A 25,914-nucleotide genomic window follows, 5' to 3' on the forward strand; every position below is an offset into this window, starting at 1 on the left:
GTTACAATATTCCTTATAAACATTTTTAACCACACCTACCCATTCGTAGTGTACTTCGTGGCCAATCTTCAATCTAGTTAAGTGGGAAGGAAAATGAGCGATACTGAACTCGTGTAACTCAATATTCAACAGGGTGCACCAGTCGGAGTATACGATAAATAGCATGTACCATACGCTCGTTCACTACAATGCACCATGTTTTATGATGTATGTGCTTGAAATTATACCTCTTAAACAAGAATAGATACGGTTTTTAAATTGAGTGTTTCTAATTTTTTTCAGATCTGATCATAAGTAAAAATTCTGAGAGTGTGTCAGACAGAAATTAAAATATATACTTATTTTTTCCTATTGTAAATATTTGGCATTACAGTTTCTCTTCGAGCATCTTCATTGCTTTTCGTCAGTTATTGTGAAATGCACAGAGGTGATAAAAGCCGCCGGCCGTGGTGGCCGAGCGGTTCTAGAGGCTACAGTCCGGTACCGCGCGACCGCTACGGTCGCAGGTTCGAATCCTGCCTCGGGCACGGGTATGTGTGATGTCCTTAGGTTAGTTTGGTTTAAGTAGTTCTAAATTCTAGGGGACTGATGACCACAAATGTTAAGCAGCATAGTGCCCCTTTAATTTTTTTTTTTTTTCAAAAGAAAATAAATACTCCAATTATACCGGTTTCTCCTTCGTCTTGATGGTGAAGAAGCAATCTTTTGGAACAAAAAAACGTTTCTCAAAGCCAAAATCAAATTTCTTTTTCCTTTAAGAACAAATTATGAGGAATAAATAAGGAAAAGTTATATATAAAGTCGTCGTGCGATTTGTAGTTAAAGATCAGTTCTTACAGAAGCGCCTGAAGTGTCTCCACCTACAGCAGGCCAGGTCGTCCAAAACTGTCTCCTCATTCCGTAGGCGTGGGTTCTGGGTAGCAGATCTATTCAGTTCGGTTCGGTTAATACAGTTTTCAGCTTCTGAGGGCTTGAACGTCCCAGCTACGAGGTGGGTCATCGAAAGTGCTCCGTAAGAAATTGGAAAAGTATTGCTTATAGCGTGGTTTGCGTATCACGACGCGGTTAACTTGTTTGCCATTCACGGTGATGTACCACGCTGATTGAACGTCTGATCCGAGAAATCCTTGAGCCGCTCGGCCATCCAGGCCGGCAATGAGTATTAAACCGAAATTATGATTGTGTAAAATAAATGAACAGTCAACATGTTGGAAATTTCTTGCAAAAAAAATTATACGATTGTGGTCCTTCACGAAGGGAAGCTTAAGGTGGCATTTGGAGTACGAATGTAAGAGTATTCTGAGCACGCGCAGTAAGCCGTGGGGTAGTGGCAGGTCATCCTCGTGCCGCGGAGCGCGTGTCAATCAGCGCCGCGGGCAGCGGGGTTTGGCTTGTGGCGGAAGCTGGCCAGCATGTCTCGTGGCGGGGAGGGGCGGGGGCAGGGCGCGTGTCGCGTGCGGCAGGTGGCGGCCCTGCCTGGGAACGCAGCGCGCCGGCCTTCCCACGGTCCGGGCCTCCGCCGCGGCACACCTGCCGCCGCCTGCCGCCGCCAACGCCACCGCCGCCGCCGCCGCCGCCGCTGCTGCCTCGCACACGCCACTGCGCTTGCGCCGACTCACGCGCGCAGCACGCGACCTCTATAAAGCGAGCAGGCGCGCCAACCTTGTGCCGCACAACGGGCCGTCGCCATGTGCAGGGGCAGCGTGCAGCAGTGCTGGCAGCGGCAGCGGCGCAGCGCCGGCGTCGACGCGGCTCTGCTGCTGCGAGCGGCGGCCGCCGCCGTCAGGCAGGTAAACCGACCGCTCCGTTTATTACCTGCCTCGCCTATCCGTTACGCCCGTACAACAAAACGAATAAAAAATCGAGCCGCCCTGAAGCACACTCTGCTCTAAGGCGCGGGTAATTCTAGCGGCGTCAGCAAGCTCAATCTCTTTTTGGTGACATTTGCAATACACTGCATTGAAAATAGCCCCAAAAAGGCTTATCATCACTTATGTCTCGAAAATGTGATGGGGACGAACAAAAGTGATGATTTATCCACTTTATAAGGAACGAGGCTGTCTTATGATCTTTAATAACAACACAGTTTCCTGCCTCATTCACGTTTAGTAGCATAGCAGCAGTATCTTCTTTATTTAGCACGATCCGTTTCAGCATCATATGAACAATGATTACCTGAACACTATTTTGTATGACAATATACGGCACAGGTACGGTTTTTTTTTCCCCTGATGAGGTCAGGCGGCGGACTTCCGCCGAACTTCACCACATGAGCCGGCATGGGTGACCGAGCGGTTCTAGGCGCTTCAGTCTGGAACCGCGCGACTGCTACGGTCGCAGGTTCGAATCCTGCCTCGGGCATGGATGTGTGTGATGTCCTTAGGTTAGTTAGGTTTAAGTAGTTCTAAGTTCTAGGGGACTGGTGACCTCAAAAGTTAAGTCCCATAGTGCTCAGAACCATTTGAACAATTTTTCACCACCTGATCTCAGTGGCGGAAAAAAAATAATCTGTGGCGTATGCAGTGATACAAAATATTGTTCTTTGAATGATAGGTGTGTTGAGTGTAACATGTGCATTTTGTTTTTTCCATTGTAAATTGTCTTTGCAATGGTTTCGTGTTTAGCATCAAAACATACTGTTTCCTGTAGTGTCATTTTATTCGCTGTGTTTGTCTTGTGCATGAAACATTTCGCGAAATAATTCTCAATATCAAGTGCTTTTTCTGTTACTAGGTGACAACTCACAAAATCCAAATGACACATTTAAGATATCATAATGTGATAAAGAGGGGTTCTTAACTACGGGAATTATTTCTAGACTCACGTAATGTAAGTTGAATAATAAAGCACCAGAGGCAACACCATACTTTTCGATGGTTGAAAATAAAGCTCTCGCAAATACCTGCACTGATAGAAAATACACTAGAAGCAGGTGTGCCAACTTTGCGACGTACTATAATGTTTGTTTTCTAGCGTTTTTACATTTGCTAAAAAATATGATGCAATATTTTTCACTATCATGGGATTCCGTACTTACTCTCGTTTGCACGGTGCAAACTCTAAGTTTACCTATATATTTTAATATTAGATTCAATGAAAAGTTTGTGTTTTCTCTAGCAATTCCCGCGACGCTTGATGTGTTTTGCGATGTAATAAATTGTAATGCCACTCCCTGACAGTAATACTGTTAAGGGTCTGTTTATGTCAGAATGTTACTCTACTAGAGCATGCTAGATCAATTTTCTGTATTGGTATTTTCGGTAACACGCTGCTGTGTTAGCCCCCACCTGTTTTTGCATGTGAGAAAGAAAAAAGTGAATGAAATCTCTGCATAAATCGCAACTGTTTACCTCACAGAGATGAGCTGACGTACATTCTGTAGTTTTGCGTGTAACTATTTATAGCTTGTGAAAGTACAATAGTGTTCTAAAATATTTGTAAAATCACTCCTGTAACTATTTTAACAAAATGATAAATATGTTTACTATCCTTGTAGACGTACTGGCATTAGTAGCAACGGCAAACGTTTCAGTTACTGAACTGATCACGAGGCTAACTCTAATAAATATCCACCATTTGCTTAATTTCTGTATGTATATGTGTTTTTGTGTATGTTTGTGTGTGAGAGGCGGAGCGGGGGGGGGGGGATTTTTTGTCTTATTTCTGTGGGGATCATGCACGTCAGCCTTCCATGTCCACGTGATAAATTTACAAATTACGTTCTCTTCATTTTACAGTAACAACATTGCGTTCATACACAGTGAAATATTTTTAAGTGCTTTATCTGAAAACTACCTTGAGCAGTTAAACAGAAAACCGACTCGTGGCGATAATATATTAGACCTTCTGGTGACAAACAGACCCGAACTATTTGAATCAGTTAATGCAGAACAGGGAATCAGCGATCATAAAGCGGTTACTGCGTCGATGATTTCAGCCGTAAATAGAAATATTAAAAAAGGTAGGAAGATTTTTCTGTTTAGCAAAAGTGACAAAAAGCAGATTACAGAGTACCTGACGGCTCAACACAAAAGTTTTGGCTCAAGTGCAGATAGTGTTGAGGATCAGTGGACAAAGTTCAAAACCATGGTACAATATGCGTTAGATGAGTATGTGCCAAGCAAGATCGTAAGAGATGGAAAAGAGCCACCGTGGTACAACAACCGAGTTAGAAAACTGCTGCGGAAGCAAAGGGAACTTCACAGCAGACATAAACATAGCCAAAGCCTTGCAGACAAACAAAAATTACGCGAAGCGAAATGTAGTGTGAGGAGGGCTATGCGAGAGGCTTTCAATGAATTCGAAAGTAACGTTCTATGTACTGACTTGGCAGAAAATCCTAAGAAATTTTGGTCCTATGTCAAAGCGGTAGGTGGATCAAAACAAAATGTCCAGACACTCTGTGACCAAAATGGTACTGAAACAGAGGATGACAGACTAAAGGCCGAATTACTAAATGTCTTCTTCCAAAGCTGTTTCACAGAGGAAGACTGCACTGTGCTTCCTTCTCTAGATTGTCGCACAGTTGACAAAATGGTAGATATCGAAGTAGACGACAGAGGGATAGAGAAACAATTAAAATCGCTCAAAAGAGGAAAGGCCGCTGGTCCTGATGGGATACCAGTTCGATTTTACACAGAGTACGCGAAGGAACTTGCCCCCCTTCTTGCAGCGGTGTACCGTAGGTCTCTAGAAGAGCGAAGCGTTCCAAAGGATTGGAAAAGGGCACAGGTCATCCCCGTTCTCAAGAAGGGACGTCGAACAGATGTGCAGAACTATAGACCTATATCTCTAACGTCGATCAGTTGTAGAATTTTGGAACACGTATTATGTTCGAGTATAATGTCTTTTCTGGAGACTAGAAATCTACTCTGTAGGAATCAGCATGGGTTTCGAAAAAGACGATCGTGTGAAACCCAGCTCGCGCTATTCGTCCACGAGACTCAGAGGGCCTTAGACACGGGTTCACAGGTAGATGCCGTGTTTCTTGACTTCCGCAAGGCGTTTGACACAGTTCCCCATAGTCGTTTAATGAACAAAGTAAGAGCATACGGACTATCAGATCAATTGTGTGATTGGATTGAGGAGTTCCTAGATAACAGAACGCAGCACGTCATTCTCAATGGAGAGAAGTCTTCCGAAGTAAGAGTGATTTCAGGTGTGCCGCAGGGGAGTGTCATAGGACCGTTGCTATTCACAATATACATAAATGACCTGGTGGATGACATCGGAAGTTCACTGAGGCTTTTTGCAGATGATGCTGTGGTGTATCGAGAGGTTGCAACAATGGAAAATTGTACTGAAATGCAGGAGGATCTGCAGCGAATTGACGCATGGTGCACGGAATGGCAATTGAATCTCAATGTAGCGAAGTGTAATGTGATGCGAATACATAGAAAGATAGGTCCCTTATCATTTAGCTACAAAATAGCAGGTCAGCAAATGGAAGCAGTTAATTCCATAAATTATCTGGGAGTACGCATTAGGAGTGATTTAAAATGGAATGATCATATAAAGTTGATCGTCGGTAAAGCAGATGCCAGACTGAGATTCATTGGAAGAATCCTAAGGAAATGCAATCCGACAACAAAGGAAGTAGGTTACAGTACGCTTGTTCGCCCAATGCTTGAATACTGCTCAGCAGTGTGGGATCCGCACCAGGTAGGGTTGATAGAAGAGATAGAGAAGATCCAACGGAGAGCAGCGCGCTTCGTTACAGGATCATTTAGTAATTGCGAAAGCGTTACGGAGATGATAGATAAACTCCAGTGGAAGACTCTGCAGGAGAGACGCTCAGTAGCTCGGTACGGGCTTTTGTTGAAGTTTCGAGAACATACCTTCACCGAAGAGTCAAGCAGTATATTGCTCCCTCCTACGTATATCTCGCGAAGAGACCATGAGGATAAAATCAGAGAGATTAGAGCCCACACAGAAGCATACCGACAATCCTTCTTTCCACGTACAATACGAGACTGGAATAGAATGGAGAACCGATAGAGGTACTCAGGGTACCCTCCGCCACACACCGTCAGGTGGCTTGCGGAGTACGGATGTAGATGTAGATGTAGTAGTGTGTCTACTCCGGAGATAATTTTAGAAACAATTTTTTATTCCTTGTTTGTTTGCTACTGTGGCGATGTTAATATGTAAAATTAGATGAATATGTACACAAAATAATGGCAATAACTACTTTGTCCAGAATTATAAACGTTAATACCAGTAACCCATCGTAGATCAATGAACGGTCATTTTTTATAAAATATCGTATAACAAATAACGACATACCTAATTTGGAATGATCTAAAATACTGCAACATTTATATTGAACGAATGTGGTGCTAGTATCAGGCTCGCCTAATTTTCGCTATATATATCGTATGTTTTCTAATGCTGCCTCAGGCAATAAGAAAGATGCTATTCTTCTCATTATTGTAAAGTGTCAGACATCGTTCTTGCTAAACCATTCAGGCAAAAAACTTATGTTGATGTAAGTAGCTGGTGTCAAGTAATTGTACTTGTCGGTGACCGTTTATGACGCAGTCTATTGGAAATGTCAACATGCGACAGTGTATCCGCAGACGATAGGTAACTATTTCAAGAATAGAAAACAAGCTGTTCAAGTAAAAATCAGAAGAATCTGACTACCTCTTTCGTTTCGCGTGCTTGCCAGCGCCATTAGTATTATACTTCCAATTTACACATGACGCAAATATACATTTTCGCTACATTCGTACATATTTCAGTGCTACTTGACGGTAAATATTTGGAGTGATCAGTTCAAAGACTGGTTAGGTACTGCGCACCACGCTAGTATTTTCAGATCCGTGTAGTAGCAACTTACTTGAACCTACTGCCTGTATTGGCCTTCCTGTACCACTTTCATCACTCACGCTTCCTTCCGCCGACTACCTTTTGCCTGGAGGATTGTATCACAATATGTGAAATGAGACTTATAACTGATAAGTACTTCTTCTTTTGGTTGTCCTTTTCGTCCCGCTCGGCACAGGATCGACATTGTTATTAACTGATTTGGTGAGGTTACTTTAACCGTATTTTCGGTAGTGTGCAGGAATTCGGAGCGGTCGCCAACGGATACTTTCAATGGGTAGTCTTCAACTAGAGTGTAAGTTTTATACGTTGCCTGGTGGTAAAATACGCGGCAAAACTGAGCAACGTTCTTTGAAATGGCAGAACCTAATTCCAGTTTATTTATCCTTAATGAATCTACTGTGACACAGTAGTTTGAGAGCAGATCAGAATTTTACCTTTTTGGATGGAAGTGCGCCAACTTTTTCAGTATTCCCTGCCTTAATAACATTTCTTTAGTAATAATAATAACAACAATAATAATAGTTATAATTATGCCACAAACTACCTGAAGTGATTGTACCAGCGTGGAAAACACGAAATAAAAATTACAAGCAACAGAAATTATACCACATATTTCTGTGACATCTGCTAATCTATTTGATACTCTATAGAGACAGAGTCCATCCTTTCCTAGCAGGGTCTCGTGTAAGGTTACCATTCATAGCGCCGGACAGTTAACTTTTCGGCTAATATGACCCATGAAGAACGGACTGGGGGAAATTCTTCGCTATCTGAATCCTATCTAACACACTCGAAGTATTCTTTCTATCCTGACAGAATACATGTGACACGCTGAGCACCAAGCAACTACTTGTCTCCTTGTTGAAGCCATATTTTGTAGCTGTCCGCATATGTCTCTTATGAAAAGTCATCTTCCAGACATCCACGATTTTCAGCTTTCGGCATCCGAGTTCATTCTGCCTGTTCCTTCATCCTCTGTCGTCTTACATGTGTCATCGTATAGGTAACGTTTAGTGTATTTTCATACTGTTCGTCCAGCTACGCACCAAGCCCAATTCTCTTCCTCTTTCGTAACGTCCACCATGACATCAACAACTGACTCTTTCTCCTATCATGTTACTTGAGAAGAGTCATGAAAATGCAAGCAAATAATTTCCATCACAACTATTTCCAAATGTAGATCTTTTGGAAATGCTTAGTTCATAGTAAGGTGACATCAAAAGGCACGTTACACATACTAAAGAAAAGACAGGCTATAGTTCGTTGAGGGACGTTACATCCAAGAAGAACATACCAGTAACTGCAATCAGTACTCCTGTAACTGTTGTAACATAATGGGGAAAAATGTAATCCTTATAACAGGGTAGCAAACGTTCTGTGAAAAACTTACTACTGTTATCCGTAGACTGCGAAAATGCTACAGTGACAGAGATGGATCTTCGACTTTGCGCGTGTGGTGTACACTATCTAATCAAAAGTATCCGGACATCTAGCCCGTTAATGTACATTTATATGGGCGTGTCTACTATTCGCCTTAATGACGGCTTGAACGCTACTTTGAATGAGGTTTCCGAATGTCTGAGGAGGAATGGCAGCTCATTCTTCCTCGCGAGCCGGAATTAGAGAAAGTAGGGATGTTGGGCCCTGGGGTCTGGAGCAAACTCGGCTTTCTAAATCATCTCAACAGTTCAAATGTTCCAATGTGTGTGAAGTCCTAAGGGACCAAACTGCTGAGGTCGTCGGTCCCTAGAATTACACACTACTTGAACTATCGTATGCTAAGAACAAGCCGGCCGTGGTGGTCTCGCGGGTCTAGGCGCTCAGTCCGGAGCCGCGTGACTGCTACGGTCGCAGGTTCGAATCCTGCCTCGGGCATGGATGTGTGTGAGGTCCTTAGGTTGGTTAGGTTTAAGTAGTTCTAAGTTCTAGGGGGACTGATGACCACAGATGTTAAGTCCCATAGTGCTCAGAGCCATTTGAGCTAAGAACAACACACACACCCATGCCCGAGGGCGGACTCGAACCTCCAGCGGGAAGGACCGTGCAGTCCGTCACATGGCGCCTCAAACCGCGGGACCTTTGAGCACGGAGTCTCAACAATGCTCCATTGGTTTCAGTTTAGGACTCTGGGCAGGCCACTCCGTTTTACGAATATGATTGTCCACAAACCATTGGCCCACAGATATTACTTTACGAGAGGATGAATTGCTGCTGATACGATCATCGTCTCCGAACTGTTCCTCTAGCCGACTGAATGGCCGAGCGGTTCTAGGTGCTACAGTCTGGAACCGCGCGACCGCTATGGCCACAGGTTCGAATCCTGCCTCTGGCATGGATGAGTGTGATGTCCTTAGGTTAGTTAGGTTTAAGTAGTTCTAAGTTCTAGGGGACTGATGACCACAGATGTTAAGTCCCATAGTGCTCAGAGCCATTTGAGCTAAGAACAACACACACACCCATGCCCGAGGGAGGACTCGAACCTCCAGCGGGAAGGGCCGTGCAGTCCGTCACATGGCGCCTCAAACCGCGGGACCATTTAGCACGGAGTCTCAACAATGCTCCATTGGTTTCAGTTTAGGACTCTGGGCAGGCCACTCCGTTTTACGAATATGATTGTCCACAAACCATTGGCCCACAGATATTACTTTACGAGAGGATGAATTGCTGCTGATACGATCATCGTCTCCGAACTGTTCCTCTAGCCGACTGAATGGCCGAGCGGTTCTAGGTGCTACAGTCTGGAACCGCGCGACCGCTATGGCCACAGGTTCGAATCCTGCCTCTGGCATGGATGAGTGTGATGTCCTTAGGTTAGCTACGTTTAAGTAGTTCTAAGTTCTAGAGGACTGATGACCTCAGAAGTTAAGTCCCATAGTGCTCAGAGCCATTTGAACCATTTCTGAACTGTTCCTCTACCGTGGGCAGAACACAACTGTGTAAAACGTATTCACATCCTTCAGCAGTTAGCGTTTTCTTAAACCAAATAAGGAGACCACACCCTAACCACGGAAAAAATCCAAATACCGTAACAGCGCCTCTTTCATACTTTGCAGTTGGCGCTGCAAGTGACGGCCTGCCATTGGATTGCCACAGAATATCCCGTTGGAAAAACACCCTCTGGAATGCTCTTCACGAACGGCAGCACAACAGGTCGAATCACCAAATTTGCAAACATTTTGCTGTCAGGGCGCGTGGGATAACCACGAGAGTGCTACTGCTGTCACAGGGAATCGCACCCCAGACCATACATCCAGGTGTAGTTCCAATGTGTCTAGCACACAGACAGTTTCGTTGCAGGCCCCCAGCTAGCCTCATCCTAACCAACACAGGCCATCACTGGCACCGAGGCAGAACCAGCTTTCATCAGAAAACATAACATTCCTCCACCTTGCCCTCAAAAATGAACTCTCACTTCACACCTCTAAAGTCGCAAACGGCGGTGGTTTGGGGACAGTGAATGCCTGCTATAGGGCATCTGCCTCGGAGCTGTCCTTGAAACAAGCGATTCGTATGAACTGGTTGTGTCACTGCGGTGTCAACTGCCGCTCCAGTAGGTGCTTCAGACGAAGTACTAAGTGCTAGAACGATGCGCCGAACGGGATGGCCGCCCCTCTCTGTAGCGCCACGAGGCCGTCTGGAGCCCGGTCTTCTTGCGACTGTACATTCTCGTGACCACTGCTGCCAGCAATCAAGTGGCTACATTCCGCCAAGTCTTTCTGCAGTATCGCAGAAGGGCCATCCAGCTTCTCGTAGCCCTATTACACGACTTCGTTCAAACTCAGTGAGGCGCTGATAATGGCGCCTTTGTAGCGTTGAGGGCATTCTTGACTTACATCAGCTCATCGCGTTCAAACGTAGCTAACGCCACGACTGTTGAGGTGTACATTTAACGCAAAACTGATTTGCATTGTCTTAGTGTCACTACTAGCTCCACTCTTACGCGACTGACACGAAGTTTTAATACACATCATCTTTCACGCCCACCAACTTCCCTTCTTAGTGTTGCAATATTTTCCCATTATTGTATTTGGCTTCTGAGGAGCTGCTCGACCATTATACTCCATTCTCTTTAACGTCCTACCCACAATGATTGTGCTAGCTGGAGCTCTGGTAGCCCTGTGAAATACAAGAGAGATTTCGTACACTGAGTTCATGCGGATTTTTTTTTTTTTTTTTTTTTTTTTTTTTTAATCACCATGCTCTGCCGCGCTCGATGATACAAGACGTGTGCCTGCTCTTGGTTTGGCTTTGTTTGTTCCTTGGCGTTTCAATTTCGCACTCACACCAGTCCGTTAGGGCAGCTTTAGAAGGGTCGAAATGTCCCAGTGGATTTGTTACTCAGGCGAAATCCAATGACTCACCCTCGCACCAAGTTATAGTTGGAGTAACGAATGATGGAGGTCGAGTTTAAGCTTGTTCTGCGCACCTACGTCACGCGTTCTCCGACAGCCAATGGGCGTTCAGCAGTGTTCTGAGCGCTCTGCTTGGAATGTTGTATGCAGTGCAATCGCGTGGTATGATCGTAGCGAGTCGTTTAGGGAATTTTTATTCATATGTTGCGAGTTGTCATGGCTGGAGGTAGTGGTAAGCGACGAATTCTACATATGCAAGCGAGAGTCATAATTTTCGTGATGCACTGTTTCGTCAAGCTCAAAGCACGCGAATGTATGTACCGCAGTTGTCACTTGGAACTGCCAACAATGACATCCTCGTCCTTGTCTCGAACTGCTGACGAACCCACTGAGGTGCCCGGGTTCCCGGGTTCGATTCTCGGCGGGGTCAGGGATTTTCTCTGTCTCGTGATGACTAGGTGTTGTGTGATGCCCTTAGGTTAGTTAGGTTTAAGTAGTTCTAAGTTCTAGGGGACTAATGACCATAGATGTTAAGTCCCATAGTGCTCAGAGCCATTTGAACCATTTGAACTCCTGAGCTGTTACTGCTCCTCCAATGGCGACACGACATTCACCGCCTCCTTTTATGTTGGTGGTTCCGAGTTCCGCACCTCATGGCGTCTAGTGGTCAGTTCCGCATTACGTAGGGGTGTCGGAGTGCTTTTGATCACATAGTATGCACGACTAACGGCTGTCCTTTATTATGTACGAAAGAAAGAGCGGCAAGAGAAATGCCTCGAAAATAATAGGCAGTTGATTCTGCTAAATGCTATTGTATCAAGCCACACCCTCAAAAGTCGTCTGTAACACCGCATTCCAGCGGAATCATTTTTTCAATCGTTTCATTCCTGTCTTCTCCTCTCCACATTTCGCTTCCATGCACACCTGTGCTGCAAACATTTTCGGGAATTTTGTTCTGGTATGTAGATTTACAGTTCTGGATGTCAGCAGTCAGCAACTAATTCTTTTTATTACTTTGTCTCTTCTTCTGTGCAGTCTTTTTTTCCGTGCAGTCCATCCACCTTCTCTAACGTTAGACATGTAACCTTTCAGCATATCTGTTTCCCGCGTACACCATTACCCTAGAGCTTTCGTGTGTTTGTATGCTTATTACAGGCATTATCCAGTGCTCATAAAGTTTACTGCAGCTATGTTAGTATAGCATTAAACCGGGAAAAATCGCGTTCGAATATCACAAAGAGGGGAGAGAGAGAGAGAGAGAGAGAGAGAGAGAGAGAGGCTAGTTGTGTAACTTAACAAGAGTGTTCAATAATTAGTTGATGTTCGCCTTAGAAGTAGAATTCATTTTACATATGTCAGTATTCGTTCCTACTTCTGTTCAAAATGTTTCTGCAGGTGTTTTTTTTTTTTTTTAAATAGGTTTCAGGGCACGTATCTAACGGTTTCCAAGACCAACAAAAATGTATTTTCATATAATTAATAAAGGAAATTTACGAAATTAAAATGCTCTCATAATCTGCGCATTAGGAGGCATAAACTTATGTTTATGGTTTCACACATTAACACAAGTATGGCAGTTAAAAACTATGTTTATGTCTCGAAGAGCCAACAGCCTTGTCCCAGTGTAATTCCGGTTCCGCCAGATCACCTAAGTGAAGCGTTGTGGATGGGTCACCGACCTGGTCTACCGACTGATTTTGGCAAGTGGGGTGCACTCAGTTGAGGCCAGTTGAAGAGCTTCTTGATTGAGAATTAGCGACACCGGTCACGAAAACTGACAACGACCGGAAGAGCTGACCATTTGCCCCTCCATATCTGCATCCAGTGACGCTTAAGGCTGAGGATGACACGACGGCCGGTCGGTAATGTTGGACCTTCAAGGCGAGTTTGGAGGTGTTTGTTTGTTTTAAGTCTTGAGGGGGCGTAAATTATCCAGAATATATTCATCCACTTTTTGATAATGAGAGCACATACCGTCTTCAACAAGCTTTAGACATCATTTCAAACCTTTCTGAAACTTTTTCTCGCGTGCGCCCCCAACAAAATAACAAGAGGAAAAAAGGTTATCGCTTAGTATATTTTCGCTGTTAATGTAATAAAACGTTAGGATCATGCCTGATGTTTTGATTTATTAGTCGTGTATCTTTACCACTAAAGCCATTCGCGATATATTTTGCAGACACTATCCATTTACACCAATATCATTGTACGCCTAATAGTTCGGTGGATATGACATCATAAACGTTGAGATGCATGAGAAATTAGCTTTTTTTTCTTTAATCTGTGGGTGAATAAACCAAAACTAATATAACCAATGTAACGAGATTATTTTCTTCATATGGGGCGACCGCTACGCGATTATCACTGTTAGTGAGATTGCCTCGTGAATCACTACTGTGCGCAAATGATTCAAAACAGCAGTGATTTTTAACATTTTCTTCTTAAAGATTTCGCAAAAAGCCATCTTCGTGGCATTTAAGATTGAACATTTTATTATGCTCTGAATAAATATTATTATATTATATTATATTTCATAACAAATGTAACATCAACGCGGATGTTTTGCTGACAGTTTCGTCGCATTATTATCGAAGTAACGTCTCATTTACCCTTACGTGGTTGAGCGTATCCATTTTCAGACTTCCCCAACCGAGTAGTATATCTGAATATCGTTGGCTCTCTAACTCGGAAATTCTGCGCCAGTGGCCAGAGAAGCTAAATACTGGGCCACAGATGCAGCCTCTATACAATTGGTACTGTTACATTATAGGAAATACTGCGAGCAACCACACGTTTTCTTGAAATGATTTTATTATACCGCTACTAGTTTGGACCTGAGTCCATTGTCAGGCGGCAGCGTTGGCTTCTTGCAAGTTTGACTTTTATGTCCTTTGCTAGCTGTGCACTTGACTATTGTTCTTGATGTTCAGCTTTATATACTTTGGAATCAATTTTTCAACTAGACACTTTTTGTTAAATGCTGTAGCAAGTATTATTTTCATTAGTCGAAGCTTGCACTTTCTGAAGTTATCCACAGTTCTCTTTACCTGGCGAGGTAACAACGACATCATTTTATCCAGTTTGTTCTCCAACCAAATATGTTATGACGTAATACTTCCTGCTGTACCATGTCAATTCGACAGAAAATTTGATAAAAACGGGGCTGAAACCAATATGTAAGACACATGCATCAGCATTAAAAAATAATTACCAGATTCTGAACGAGTTGTGGAGGAAGTAATATCACTCTTAATATTAAATTTTCCGACAAGACAGTAAACAGCGAAAATAAAATAGCTGCGAGTAAAACAACATGTACGAGTGCATTTTAAGTAGAGAATGCGTCTATGAACACCGTAACGAAATAGGTCCTGTGATGGAGAACTTAGTCTGGCTCGAAGTATTTCATTATTGTGTAGTTCAGTTCGGTAGCATTACGACTGGTTTGATAATATTTTTCATATGTTCCTACCGCATGGTAACCTTTAAACATAAACGCATATTTTATAATGAACATTAACGATAATGTATTTTCCGTATTCCGATCTTTTAATCCAAAGCACTTAGCTTAGGCATACCCGTGACTGTTATAAATTTCAATTGAAATACAGAAAAACTGTAATCGGTCACTTTTTTTAACTTTATACGACGCATTTCAGCGGTCATAATGAGGTGCTTTATTTAAAATTTAGCCTAAGGAAACCTAAAAGTTTTCTATGTATGATTGTTATGCTATCTGTTGCACTACGCGTTCAGCTCCGAGACAGCACCACACGTATCGCGGAAAATCTTACATACAATATCCGTTTTAAAAGAATGCCCTATACTCGAGTAGGGAATGAGGTTACACTTGCTGAACTTTTTATTTCTCTGTCTTGATCGCAGAAATCAGAAATCGGAAAACAGTTACTGATGTCAGTGGCAAAATTCATTCATCGAATCTGAAAAAATATTAAAAATTCTCACCTTTATATATTGACTGTCTTGCTGCAGATACAAAGGAATCTACAGTACTTTTAGTGTATAAACAAGTTAATTTTGTCGTATTCCTTAGATACAATGATGGTATTACCTTAATTTTTAAATATATCCCGTAACAGAAGCGTGAAAAAAGTAAGGTGAACACGTTTATTGCCGTCTTGTCAAAAGCAGACGTTATCAAAAGGTGAAATAATTCCTCTCGAAAGCTTTGCGAATTTTAAATGAAAAATTTTATCCTAGTGCACAAGACCAGTAACGATTAGAAAACGAAGTCTCAGCAGGAAAACAAAAAAATGGGGTCGGGCTGTAACAGCCACTCGAAGATGAATTTGTAAGAAATCCGAAAATGTAATGGTTCAATTAAAATAAAAGATTTTCATCCATGTTTGTTGAGTTGCTATTTCAAATTATATGCTTAAACTTAATAAGAAAAACGTAACAGTTAAATTTATTTGTCTATTTTAATTTCTGTTCTGATCTGTTTTGCTATTTCAAATTGGAGCTCACTGCACAGCACTGCTTTCTACTTAAATGTCTGGTCGATCGATCCTCAATTAAGGCACGTCTATCGATTCTCAGTTAAGGCACAATGATAGAATGCAACATCGACATTTCCCTGTTTTCGTTCATAAATGGGATTTTTTCCGCCAAGGAATGACAAATGAATCCATCATAAAGCCGTTCTGGTTTGCAAATGAATGTTTCATGAGGTGCAAAACGCGTATTTTTGTAGGTGGTTTCTTACAGTAAATGCATTTTCTGTCCTTTGTTGCAGAAAATTGAAAACCACTACACTTCAAATCCTTAGATAATAATGGGGTTCTGCAAGCTGAAATGAACTAACATTTGAAGCTTATTGCCTGATATAGACTTTGCAAGGAAATTATAAGCAGATGTAGAATTCCTACAACTTTTTGGCGAGGCATTTAATTTAATTTAATACTTTCGCTAGGAGATGTATAAAATGCCTAGGTATTTTACAAAATGAGAAACGCACGCGAAGCATAGTATTAAAATGTAATAACTTGTTCAAACTAGAAACTTGTATATGTAATGAAAATTAAATTAAAACGTGAAAATTATCACTATTCTGTCTGTGAAAAAAATAGACTTATCCTGAAGTAGATGTGTTTTAAAAGCTCTTTCTTAACAATGTCCTTCATATGTTCCTACCTCATGGTACGTAAAATCTGCCTGCACCAAATATTTCATTCTGCTCTATTGTCAGTTTCCGTGTTCCCTGGACGTTCGTTACATTGTACTTCTTTATTTACCAATAATCACATGGTTTCATAGTTTCCACAGCCTTAGCCGTATTCACGCCCCTTACTACTTCCTTATAGTGCTCGTGTGTTAGAAAAATCCTGTTTATTAAAGAATTACTCCTCATTCTCTGTAACTCTCGTATTTGTCCTTCAAATTTCAAAATATTGAACTTAGCTTTTATCATAATTTGCCTTAAACGATACCGGCATACTATGAAAATCCTTGTCAAAATATTATAGAGGATGCATTTCATATCCTGGTTAAGGATTTTTGGTGTTCTATATAATGCCTAGACATTCCGGATTTGTTATTTTGCCGGTAACGTAAATAAAACTTTATGCAGTCTTATTGGTTAGATCTAACGAACCAACGGCGTGCAGTTCACTAGAACGAAGCGCAAAGTCGGATTAAACAACGATAGGGTAATAAATCTGCCGTATTCGCAGCAAAAGAATCATCCCCGTATTCAAATTATGCTCTTTGGGAAACCTAAATTGGAATGAACGAATGAGGATTTGTACTCCGCTCTTCCCGAATACGAGTCCAGTGTCTTCACGATTGTGCCACCTCGCTCGCTTTACTTCTGCACAGGCAAACAAAAAGAAAGAAAAAATCAGCACGAAACTACGTTCTTCGTTTTTCAGCACATTACACTTCTCTCCGACTGCCGTAAATTTGGGGACAAGGAGGAACCTGCCGATAATGAAAATAAAAAAAAAACCCTGACTTTTCTCTATACGGTCGAGAAGACCGCCAACCGGCAATAATAAATTAACGGCACGGGTTGATAGCAGCTGATTATTCAGGCCAAGATACGATCTGCACTTGTAGCTCCTCAGCAGATTGCGGAATAACAGTACCAGGGACAGGGTTTCAAGTGAGTTGTTGCGACCCTGGCCCTGGAGGCTGCAACCACTTCTGCTCTTAGAGTCCGTACAAAGTGTGCCAAGTACAGCTCGCGCCTGATGGCACTACTTGGTACCAACATCGCTTCCTTCCACAGTTTTTAATCTTGTGTCGTGCAGTGAGGAAGCTGTAAGTCAGCCAAGTGCTTTTTTTTGTCATCGTCTTTTTGAAATCCAATCATTGTAATGATGGGACCAAGTAAATTTGCACAGTAGCTACGTCAGTGCTGTGCTAGTGATCTAGTGATGTGTTTCACTTAATATCACTGAGGTATTAAGTAACTTAATTGTGTTATCATGTTGCTCAAACAGATTTTTCATGAATAAAACAACGCTTTTAATTACTTCTGGAATGTTTCGTAAATTTACGTATTAGACCACGTAGATTTGCATTATCCAGACCTCTGTCATCCTACATGAATGCCCCGTCAATCGATTCTCATCAAGACGCTGTGGTACGTTTGCACAGTGTTGGATAGCAAACCACAGCGTATCGTATCCCCTCAGTAACTCAGAAAACCAATACATCTGTTTTCAGTTTTTCGATGTTTCTTGCGTCATCCTTAACTACTTCCTATCCAGCAAAATTGTTCGTGCCTACTACGCATCTCTTCATACCTGCTGGATTCAACTAACCCGATTTATTGTATTGGCCTACAATATTACCAACAATCTTTTTTATCCGTTCTACTCGTTAACTACTCCAACAATTAATTTGCTCGCGTATTCTTTCTGTTACCTCTTCATATCGTGCTTTAAATGTCCACCCAATGATTAACAAACATCTTAACCACCAAACTTAAATTGTTTCCAGTTTCTCCTTCTCTGAAGGATTCCGTCTGTCGAATTTCAGTTTCCGTAAAAAGCTAGGGTTCTGACATTCAGTGTCGGGTATATAAAATAGGACAGAGAAAAGGTGCACCAAGAAGAAATGATCCGAATGGGACGGAAATAGGTGTCATGAACATGTGCAGTCAAACAAATCATTACAATTTTAGAAAAATTAGGTGATTTATTCAAGAGAAACAGCTTCACAAATATTGAGCAAATCAATAACATGTTGATTCACCTATGGCCCTTATGCAAACGCTTATTCAGTTTGGCATTGATTGACAGAGTTGTTGAATGTCCTCGTACCGGATACTGTGCCAAATTCTGTCCAATTGGTATGGTAGATCGTCAAAATCCCGAGCTGGTTGGAGGGCGTTGCCCATAATACTCGAAATGTTCTTAGGTGCTGAGACATCTCGGGACATTGCTGACCAAGGTAGGATTTGACAAGCCTGAGGAGAAGCATTAGAAACTCGCCGTGTGCGATTGGGCATTATCTTGCTGAAATGTAAGCCAAGGATCGCTTGTCACGAAGGGCTGCAAAACGGAGAGTAGAATATCGTCCGTTGTGCTATAAGGGTGCCCCGGAAGGCAAACAAGGTGCCAGAAGTGAACCATCGAGTTATCGACTTGCTCAGTTTGTGAAGCTCTTTCCTTTGAGTAAAACATGCAATTTTTATGAAATTTTAATCATTTGTTTGCCGGACATTTAGATCAAATCTATCGATTCTCGTCCCATTCGGATCATTCATTTGTTGAATGGTTTTTTGCCTTGGAATGAATTTCCTTCGTTTAATGTCAATACTGTAGACAGAGCTTCGTTTAACGCATCTTTTTTTGCGCCTGTGCATATCTACCAGTCATATCTAAAGCTATTCTGTGTAACGTAAACTAATGTACGGAATTCTTTCATTTCTTGGTGTCCCTAATTTTTATTCACATTTTGGCTAGCATTTTGTTCATCGACAAGTACTACCATAAGCGGTACAATATCCACGTTAACAGATTTAATAAGGTTGCCTTGCTTTTTTTTTACCCAGTGAGGTGGCGCAGTGGCTAGCACACTGGACTCGCATTCGGGAGGAAGACGGTTCAATCCCGCGTCCGGCCATCCTGATTTAGGTTTTCCGTGATTTCCCTAAATCGCTCCAGGCAAATGCCGGGATGGTTCCTTTGAAAGGGCACGGCCGACTTCCTTCCCCATCCTTCCCTAATCCGATGAGACCGATGACCTCGCTGTCTGGTCTCCTCCCTCAAACAACCCAACCCAACTCTTGCTTTTTAAATGAATTTACATATTCTATTTTCGACTCAGTAGGACCAGTTAAATTTCACATGAACACTAAATATGTGAATACAGTAACTCAGAAACGCACGTGTTTGCCTAACTATAAAAAGTGAGTATGAATAAGGCGGCAGCTGCAAATTGCTAATGAGAACATGGAATGGGGGAATGGGGAAAGTGTCAGTCACGAACAGCCCAGTGTTCTCCTGTAGTAATTTGCGAAACCTATGGATAACTGAAATCAAGATGACTCTAGCAGGTACCACAGCTGAGTACAGATTAAAAATGCAATATTCCCTTAATTTAATTCATTGTAATAAATTACAGTGGCCATAACTATATCAGCTTTCGTTTTCATTCCATGTCATATTTTGATACAATTGCGCCTTTCAATATGGGAGCGTCTTTACGTAAAATTAATTGTTATTTTATAAAAGAAGAAATAAAATTGTTTGTCACCTTTCATTTACAAGGATAATTTAGAAATAAGACATGGTTGTGCAAAAAAGAATGTAGAAATAAACTGAAATTCTTAAAGTGTCGCAAGTGATGGTATTAAAATCTTACGACTTGTCATGAGGTACAAATCACAGAATCATCAGGTACTCCTGGTACACATTTGGTCCACAAAACCTAGGTTTATGACCAACTAGGTGGCATTAATGAGATGTTATGGCAGGATGCACTGATTTCACTAGTACACGGACGTAGTTGCACAGTAACTACGCTTCAGATTTGGTGTGGGTTTAAACACTCAAGAACTTTGAAAGATTTTAATAAAGCTGTCTGTGACTCGAAACAGTTTTCAATATCAATCCTAAGCATGAATAATGTTTCCGAAACACGTTCACCGTCATCAGATATCGTAAGATTTCAACATACTACTAACAACTACTCTGAATTCTTTTTACGTTATTGTGACGAGAAAATTTGACTTGTAATGATAAAGATTTTTGATCTAAGAGAACTAGGTAGTGCTGAAAACTGGTTTCTTAAATAATTTTAGAGTCTCTTGCTTTTGTAGCTTTAGATATCAACAGAATTTAAGAAAACTAATTCCAAAGCACCCGGTGAAGGAGAGGCAGCTGCGTTAGCGTGTGTCTGGGGGAGTTGAACAAAATAAGAAATTATTTTATTTTTCTGAAGTGGATATATTTTTATTATTGGAACACAGAATCGAGAAAAGTTGTCAATTACTTCTACAAAAGTTGCAATAATTATTGCTAAATGAACCTGAGGTGTTGTAAAGCGGATTTCAGTCTCTATACTTCATCCTCACTCTCTCTCACTCCCCTCCCCTCTCTTCTTCCTTGTCAAGGTCTAAATTCTATCTACTGACAAAATCTACGTTAGAAATGTAACTTGTCGTCGAAGTTACTAACGGGGCAAGTGAGTGACCGCGAACGATCAGAACTACATGAAAATGTGTTTAGAACATAAACCGCTCATCCCAAAAACCGTGGTACGAGTCATTCGCGTGCAAATCCGCGCGTCGTTCCACGAGAGGCGTTTGGATGATCACCTATTCAAGATGTAAGAGCGCAACTTTGTCAGTGAGAAGAAACAAAATATTAGTGTAATGGGATGAAAAACAAAGATTTTGATTTCGTGACTCAAACCTAAGCTAACCTATTTCCCTTACGCTACCTGAACAACAATCTTTTTCTGCTGACCTGAAAGTTTTGCACAATTCAAAGGTCAGGTGTAAGATTTCATTGAAGTGGTCAAACAAAAGTGAAACAACAGAACAGCATGTACATTTGACTTAGGCCATTTTCTCAGATTCAAGATCACATCTGTATTTAAGCAATCCAGTACTCAACGTGGCACTAGCTGTATTTTCACTTGGTAATACTGATATGTCAATGTTATAACCTGCCTTTTACCAAGCATGTTGTTGGCTTCAGTCGGACGTGCATATTGTTCTGTTCCACTTTGGCTTGACCACTTCGGACGTTGAACACCGAATAGCTGACACTATCTGGTTAAGTACAAGTTTTGATTATAAAAGTCAATGTTTTGGTCACACAATATTTTATTAAAAAAATTATAAAGACTGACTGCCAGTTGCGGCTTTTCAGTCGTCACCAGATTTAAAAATTTAGCAGAGACATGTAGGCGCTCAGTCCGTGCATGTTTCTTTTACTAGGGTTGGACAAAAATAAAAAATACGAAAGCAGAAAAAAAACACGCCTCACCATGTATAACCCTTTGGCATTCAAAACAGCTCCCAGTCGTCTCGGAACGGCTAAATGCAGCTCCAGCTCTTGTATGGCATTCAAGGGAATCTTGTAGGCTACCATCCGTCCTAATATATATATATATATATATATATATATATATATATATATATATATATATATATACTGCACAGCCGAAACCAGTAATCAGTTTCAATAAAATATAATGTGACCAAGATGCTGACATTCATGATCTAATGCGATACAAAAGTCACCCGTCTCCTCAGCAGTTACTAAAGACATCATTTCGGAAAAACTAGTTTGTTGCTCATATAGCAATAAATCATGAAATTGAAATATGTGTGTTTTTCATCGCATTATACCGCCGTTTTGTTTCTACACGTTGTCCGAGTTCCTCTCTTCGATCTTGGTTAGGTGATAATTCAAATGTCTCTCGTGGTAAGACGCACAGTTTTGTATGCGAAAGGCTCATACCACTATTTCTGGAATGAGTGATACATGTTCTAAGCACAATTTCGTGCAGTTTTGGCCATTCGAGGTCACGCATTTTCTTTTTTAGGCATAGACTCGAGTTGTAATGGAAAAGGATGGAGGGAGAGGGAATGTTTTTCGACGCCTCGTTGAAGGAGGACCACTAGATTTCATGAGGGATCAATTAAAATCAAGTTAGCCAAACTGGAATTTTCAACCTGGTTTCTCCCTAATTATAATTCTGCATCGCACCCATCGTAACCACTGATCCGTTTCTCCCAATTTGATTTAATTTAAGTTTCCTCTGCCTCCAAGTGAAGCTTCTAAGAGGTGTTCTGTTTGTCCGCAGCCAATGAAATCTCTGCTACCTCGGCCCCTGGCGACCTCTGCCCGCGTGAACCTGAACCTTCACTGGGACGACCTGGAGCAGGTGATGGGGGCCGGCGATGGCGCCGTCACCGACAACCTGCACAGTGAGTGGCTGGAGGAACAGATGAAGGTCGACGCTGTCAGCCCAACCCACGACCTGTCTCCAGAGGCACAGAACAACTAACAATGTGATCACTTGTATAGAAACATGCAGCAGTGCTATGCTGGTGTGCGACTTTGTGTCTAAATGTTGAGCACTTTTCTGTGCTTTTCATTACTGATATGTTCTTTACTTCTTAAGACTACTCGAATCCAGTTCAAACTGATTAATCTTTAGGCTGCTGCAAAAGTAGCCAGACAATAACAGAACGTTTCGAACGGATTTCAAAATGTTACAGTTTTATTCTTCTGATTACTAAATTCAGCCGTGCAGCAATTCCATTTCTACTAATATCTCGGTCGCGTATCTTACGATTAAGATTTCCTTCAGATTTTCGTGTCTATTTTAGTTAGTTCACTGTCGAGAGCATAAACTAAATGAAATCTACTGAGATGAAATCTCATCCCCTTTACCAGAGCATGTTAAGTTACACTAATATTCGACAAGCTAAAAAGATTGTCGACGATAATTGTGCGCAGTTTAACATCTGTAACATTAAAATCAAGTGTAGTGCTAGAATTTTCTAAGCAGTGAAGCTAATGTTTGCTCTTGTGCAACGTTGCGCCACATTCATTTGCAATATTTCCACATCATCTCGAAGATTTAACAATCTAAGATGGTTCCTTTGTAAAGGACGCACACAAGTATTTCTCCATCATTTCCTAATCCGAGATCGCACCTAATCTCTGACGACGTCAACATTCCGACGCTAATCTTCATTCCTTCGTTTCCTACATTTAAAGCGATGGTGCATTCAAGCAAAATAAACCACACGCTCGTAGAGCGAAGATTGTCCAAATGGGTCTGATGAGTGTCAACTTAGAGACCCAGGTCAGTACTGTCTGCAGGTTTTAGTGTTGACACTGTCGTGAAAATAAATGATATAGGATGTATTACTGTTCTTTGTAATGTGTTAGACATCATAACTGAGTACCTGATTATTTTATTGTAGTTAAGGTTTTCTAATCTCTGATCGGAATGTTAATTTAGTTGTAGTTTTACCACAGTCTTTCATTTGTTGCTTATGGTTGTGTCTCGAGCTGGTAAAAATAAATTTGCTTTGTGACTGACGAACCATGAGGTGTCTGTGATATAGTACTTGCTTAAGTGCCTACTTGTAATTTTAAATGTATTCTTTAACGATATCTAGTAGCTCAATATTGAAAGTCGCATTTCTTAGCTTGCTTTAGTTGTATTTGCAGGTGAAATGACTGAAACAGTCAGTAACTAAATGAGTTTAAAGTATCAATTAGTGAAACAACCATTTTTCTCAGTATGAATATTAGAGATCAGGCTCTAAAAATAAAAATAAATTACTTTGTATTCTGGAATTAATATTTCTGTTACATCGCAGAAAAGTTATTCTCTGAGTTGTTGTTTGGTGTGTAACGGATTAATTTTAGAGTGTTTAAAAACGATACATAAAACAATCCAACTGAAGTTTGTAATATTCAACAATTGTTTTACATAGTTTCACTAGTGTTAAAATTTTTGTGAATGATGAAACTTTACTACTACTATATTTTGAAACTATATTTATACTCAGAAGTGCTGGTTTTAAGTTGACTGTGATATTTTATGATACCCGCAGGTTATTGCCATCAAAACTGCATAAAGAAAACTGTGAGACAGTTTATATAACATGCTGAAACGTAACTTGATATCAGTGTATAATTCAAGAAATCGTTGTCAGCAATGTCCTGATGATAGTCATCTTGGTATTGAAGCTCTTTTTTCCGTGTTTGCTTTAACAAAAACATATATAATGTCCTGATGGCTTTGCATCTGCAATTCAAATACTTGAATGAACTGCAACACAGGCAATGGCCAGTTAATTATATGTATTATTTCCAGTAATATTCTGTTCAGCCACGTTGGCTGGATTTTTTCATTGTGACTGTGTGATATCTGTTAAATTATTATGTAAGAATTCGTCTTCCAAAGACTTAGAAATGGATGTGTTCCAAGAACTTGATTCTATTTGATAATTTCATGCACATAATCTTGCTGTTGCCTGTGTGGATATTTCTCTGCTTACCCTTTTGCCCTTTGGCCCACTGAAATCTTTCTTCCTCTTCCAGAATAATACAGTTATATTCATAGTTGAAGTTAGTAGGGTATCTTTAATAGTAAACATAAAATTTAAGTATCATACTGCTTTCATAAATATTCCATTGTGGAGAGATGGTAAATATAGATGACTTACTATGGGTATAGTCTGAAGCCTTCATTTGTAGTTGAATGATCTGAAGATAATTTCCTTCATCTTTCTGGTTTCCTGTGAGAGACATTATCGAGGCTGAAGAATTTGTATTCACTAAAAAGAGTTTCTTAGTTTTATACTTCATTATAAGGAGACTCATATTTTAGTATGTATCTCAGTGTTTATGTCTTGGCACAACAGACTGCAGCTAACCGTTCTGCCATGTGCTATGTTGTTATAAATGTTTAAATTGTGTATTCTGATGAGCTTTAAAATGCTACAATGACAAATAAAAAATAGTGTACAGCTCAAAATAAAGTTTATTAAGAAATATTTCTTGAACTGTTGTGTGATTCTCAACTCAGATATTGTGGTATTGTAATTTACAATTCCTTACAACTTACATATACTACAACTCGCTCTTTTAACCAGATTATTAATGGAAATGCTACTGAAAGAAATGTGAATGATTGAATGTGGGTATGATTAACTTATGTTTCCTGTTTTGAGCAGGTGGCATTTTCCTACACAAAAACATGACACTCAAGACTGACTTATCAAATGTTCAGCTTTTATCATCAGGCTGCAGATCTTATAGAACAAAGATCTTTTGGTGTTCTTATTTTACAATAGTTTCATGTATTCAAGATAACAATGTACAGATTTATTTCAAAGCCATTGATTCAAAGCATGGTAGGCATTAAATTTTACTGTTTGTACTAAATTCATTAGATAACACAAATTCAGTTGGAGGATACAAGGAACCTGTATCTCCCCTAATTAAGGAAAGAACCTGATCTTCTATGGAAGCTTCTCAAGAAAATCTGGGTGTGGTTCCTTAATACTGGATGCTCTATCTGCGGTATCCCTATTTTAATTAGCACACTTCATTTACAGTTCTTATGATAAGATAGTTATACCAGTTCACTTATTTTGTTTTCATCAATGTATCAATGTCTGAAGTAGTACATTATTTGCTTCTCTTCTACTTCAATAGTTTTCTGGAACACACAGACTTCTAATACATTTGTAACTGGTTTGTTACCTTGGTTTAAGATT

At 40.8% G+C, this 25,914-nt stretch overlaps 1 protein-coding gene across 1 annotated transcript; it reads left to right on the forward strand.

The window, feature by feature from the left end:
- Positions 1-1,592: 1,592 nt before the first annotated feature.
- LOC126336874 (uncharacterized) lies at positions 1,593-25,188 on the forward strand. The gene is made up of 2 exons (XM_050000982.1): positions 1,593-1,790; positions 22,473-25,188. The coding sequence occupies exons 1-2, from the start codon at positions 1,689-1,691 to the stop codon at positions 22,674-22,676; spliced, it is 306 nt and encodes a 101-aa protein (XP_049856939.1). The 5' UTR covers positions 1,593-1,688; the 3' UTR covers positions 22,677-25,188.
- The last annotated feature ends 726 nt before the right edge of the window (positions 25,189-25,914 follow it).

This window comes from Schistocerca gregaria, chromosome 2 (assembly GCF_023897955.1).
Source record: "Schistocerca gregaria isolate iqSchGreg1 chromosome 2, iqSchGreg1.2, whole genome shotgun sequence".
Classification (NCBI taxonomy): domain Eukaryota; kingdom Metazoa; phylum Arthropoda; class Insecta; order Orthoptera; family Acrididae; genus Schistocerca; species Schistocerca gregaria.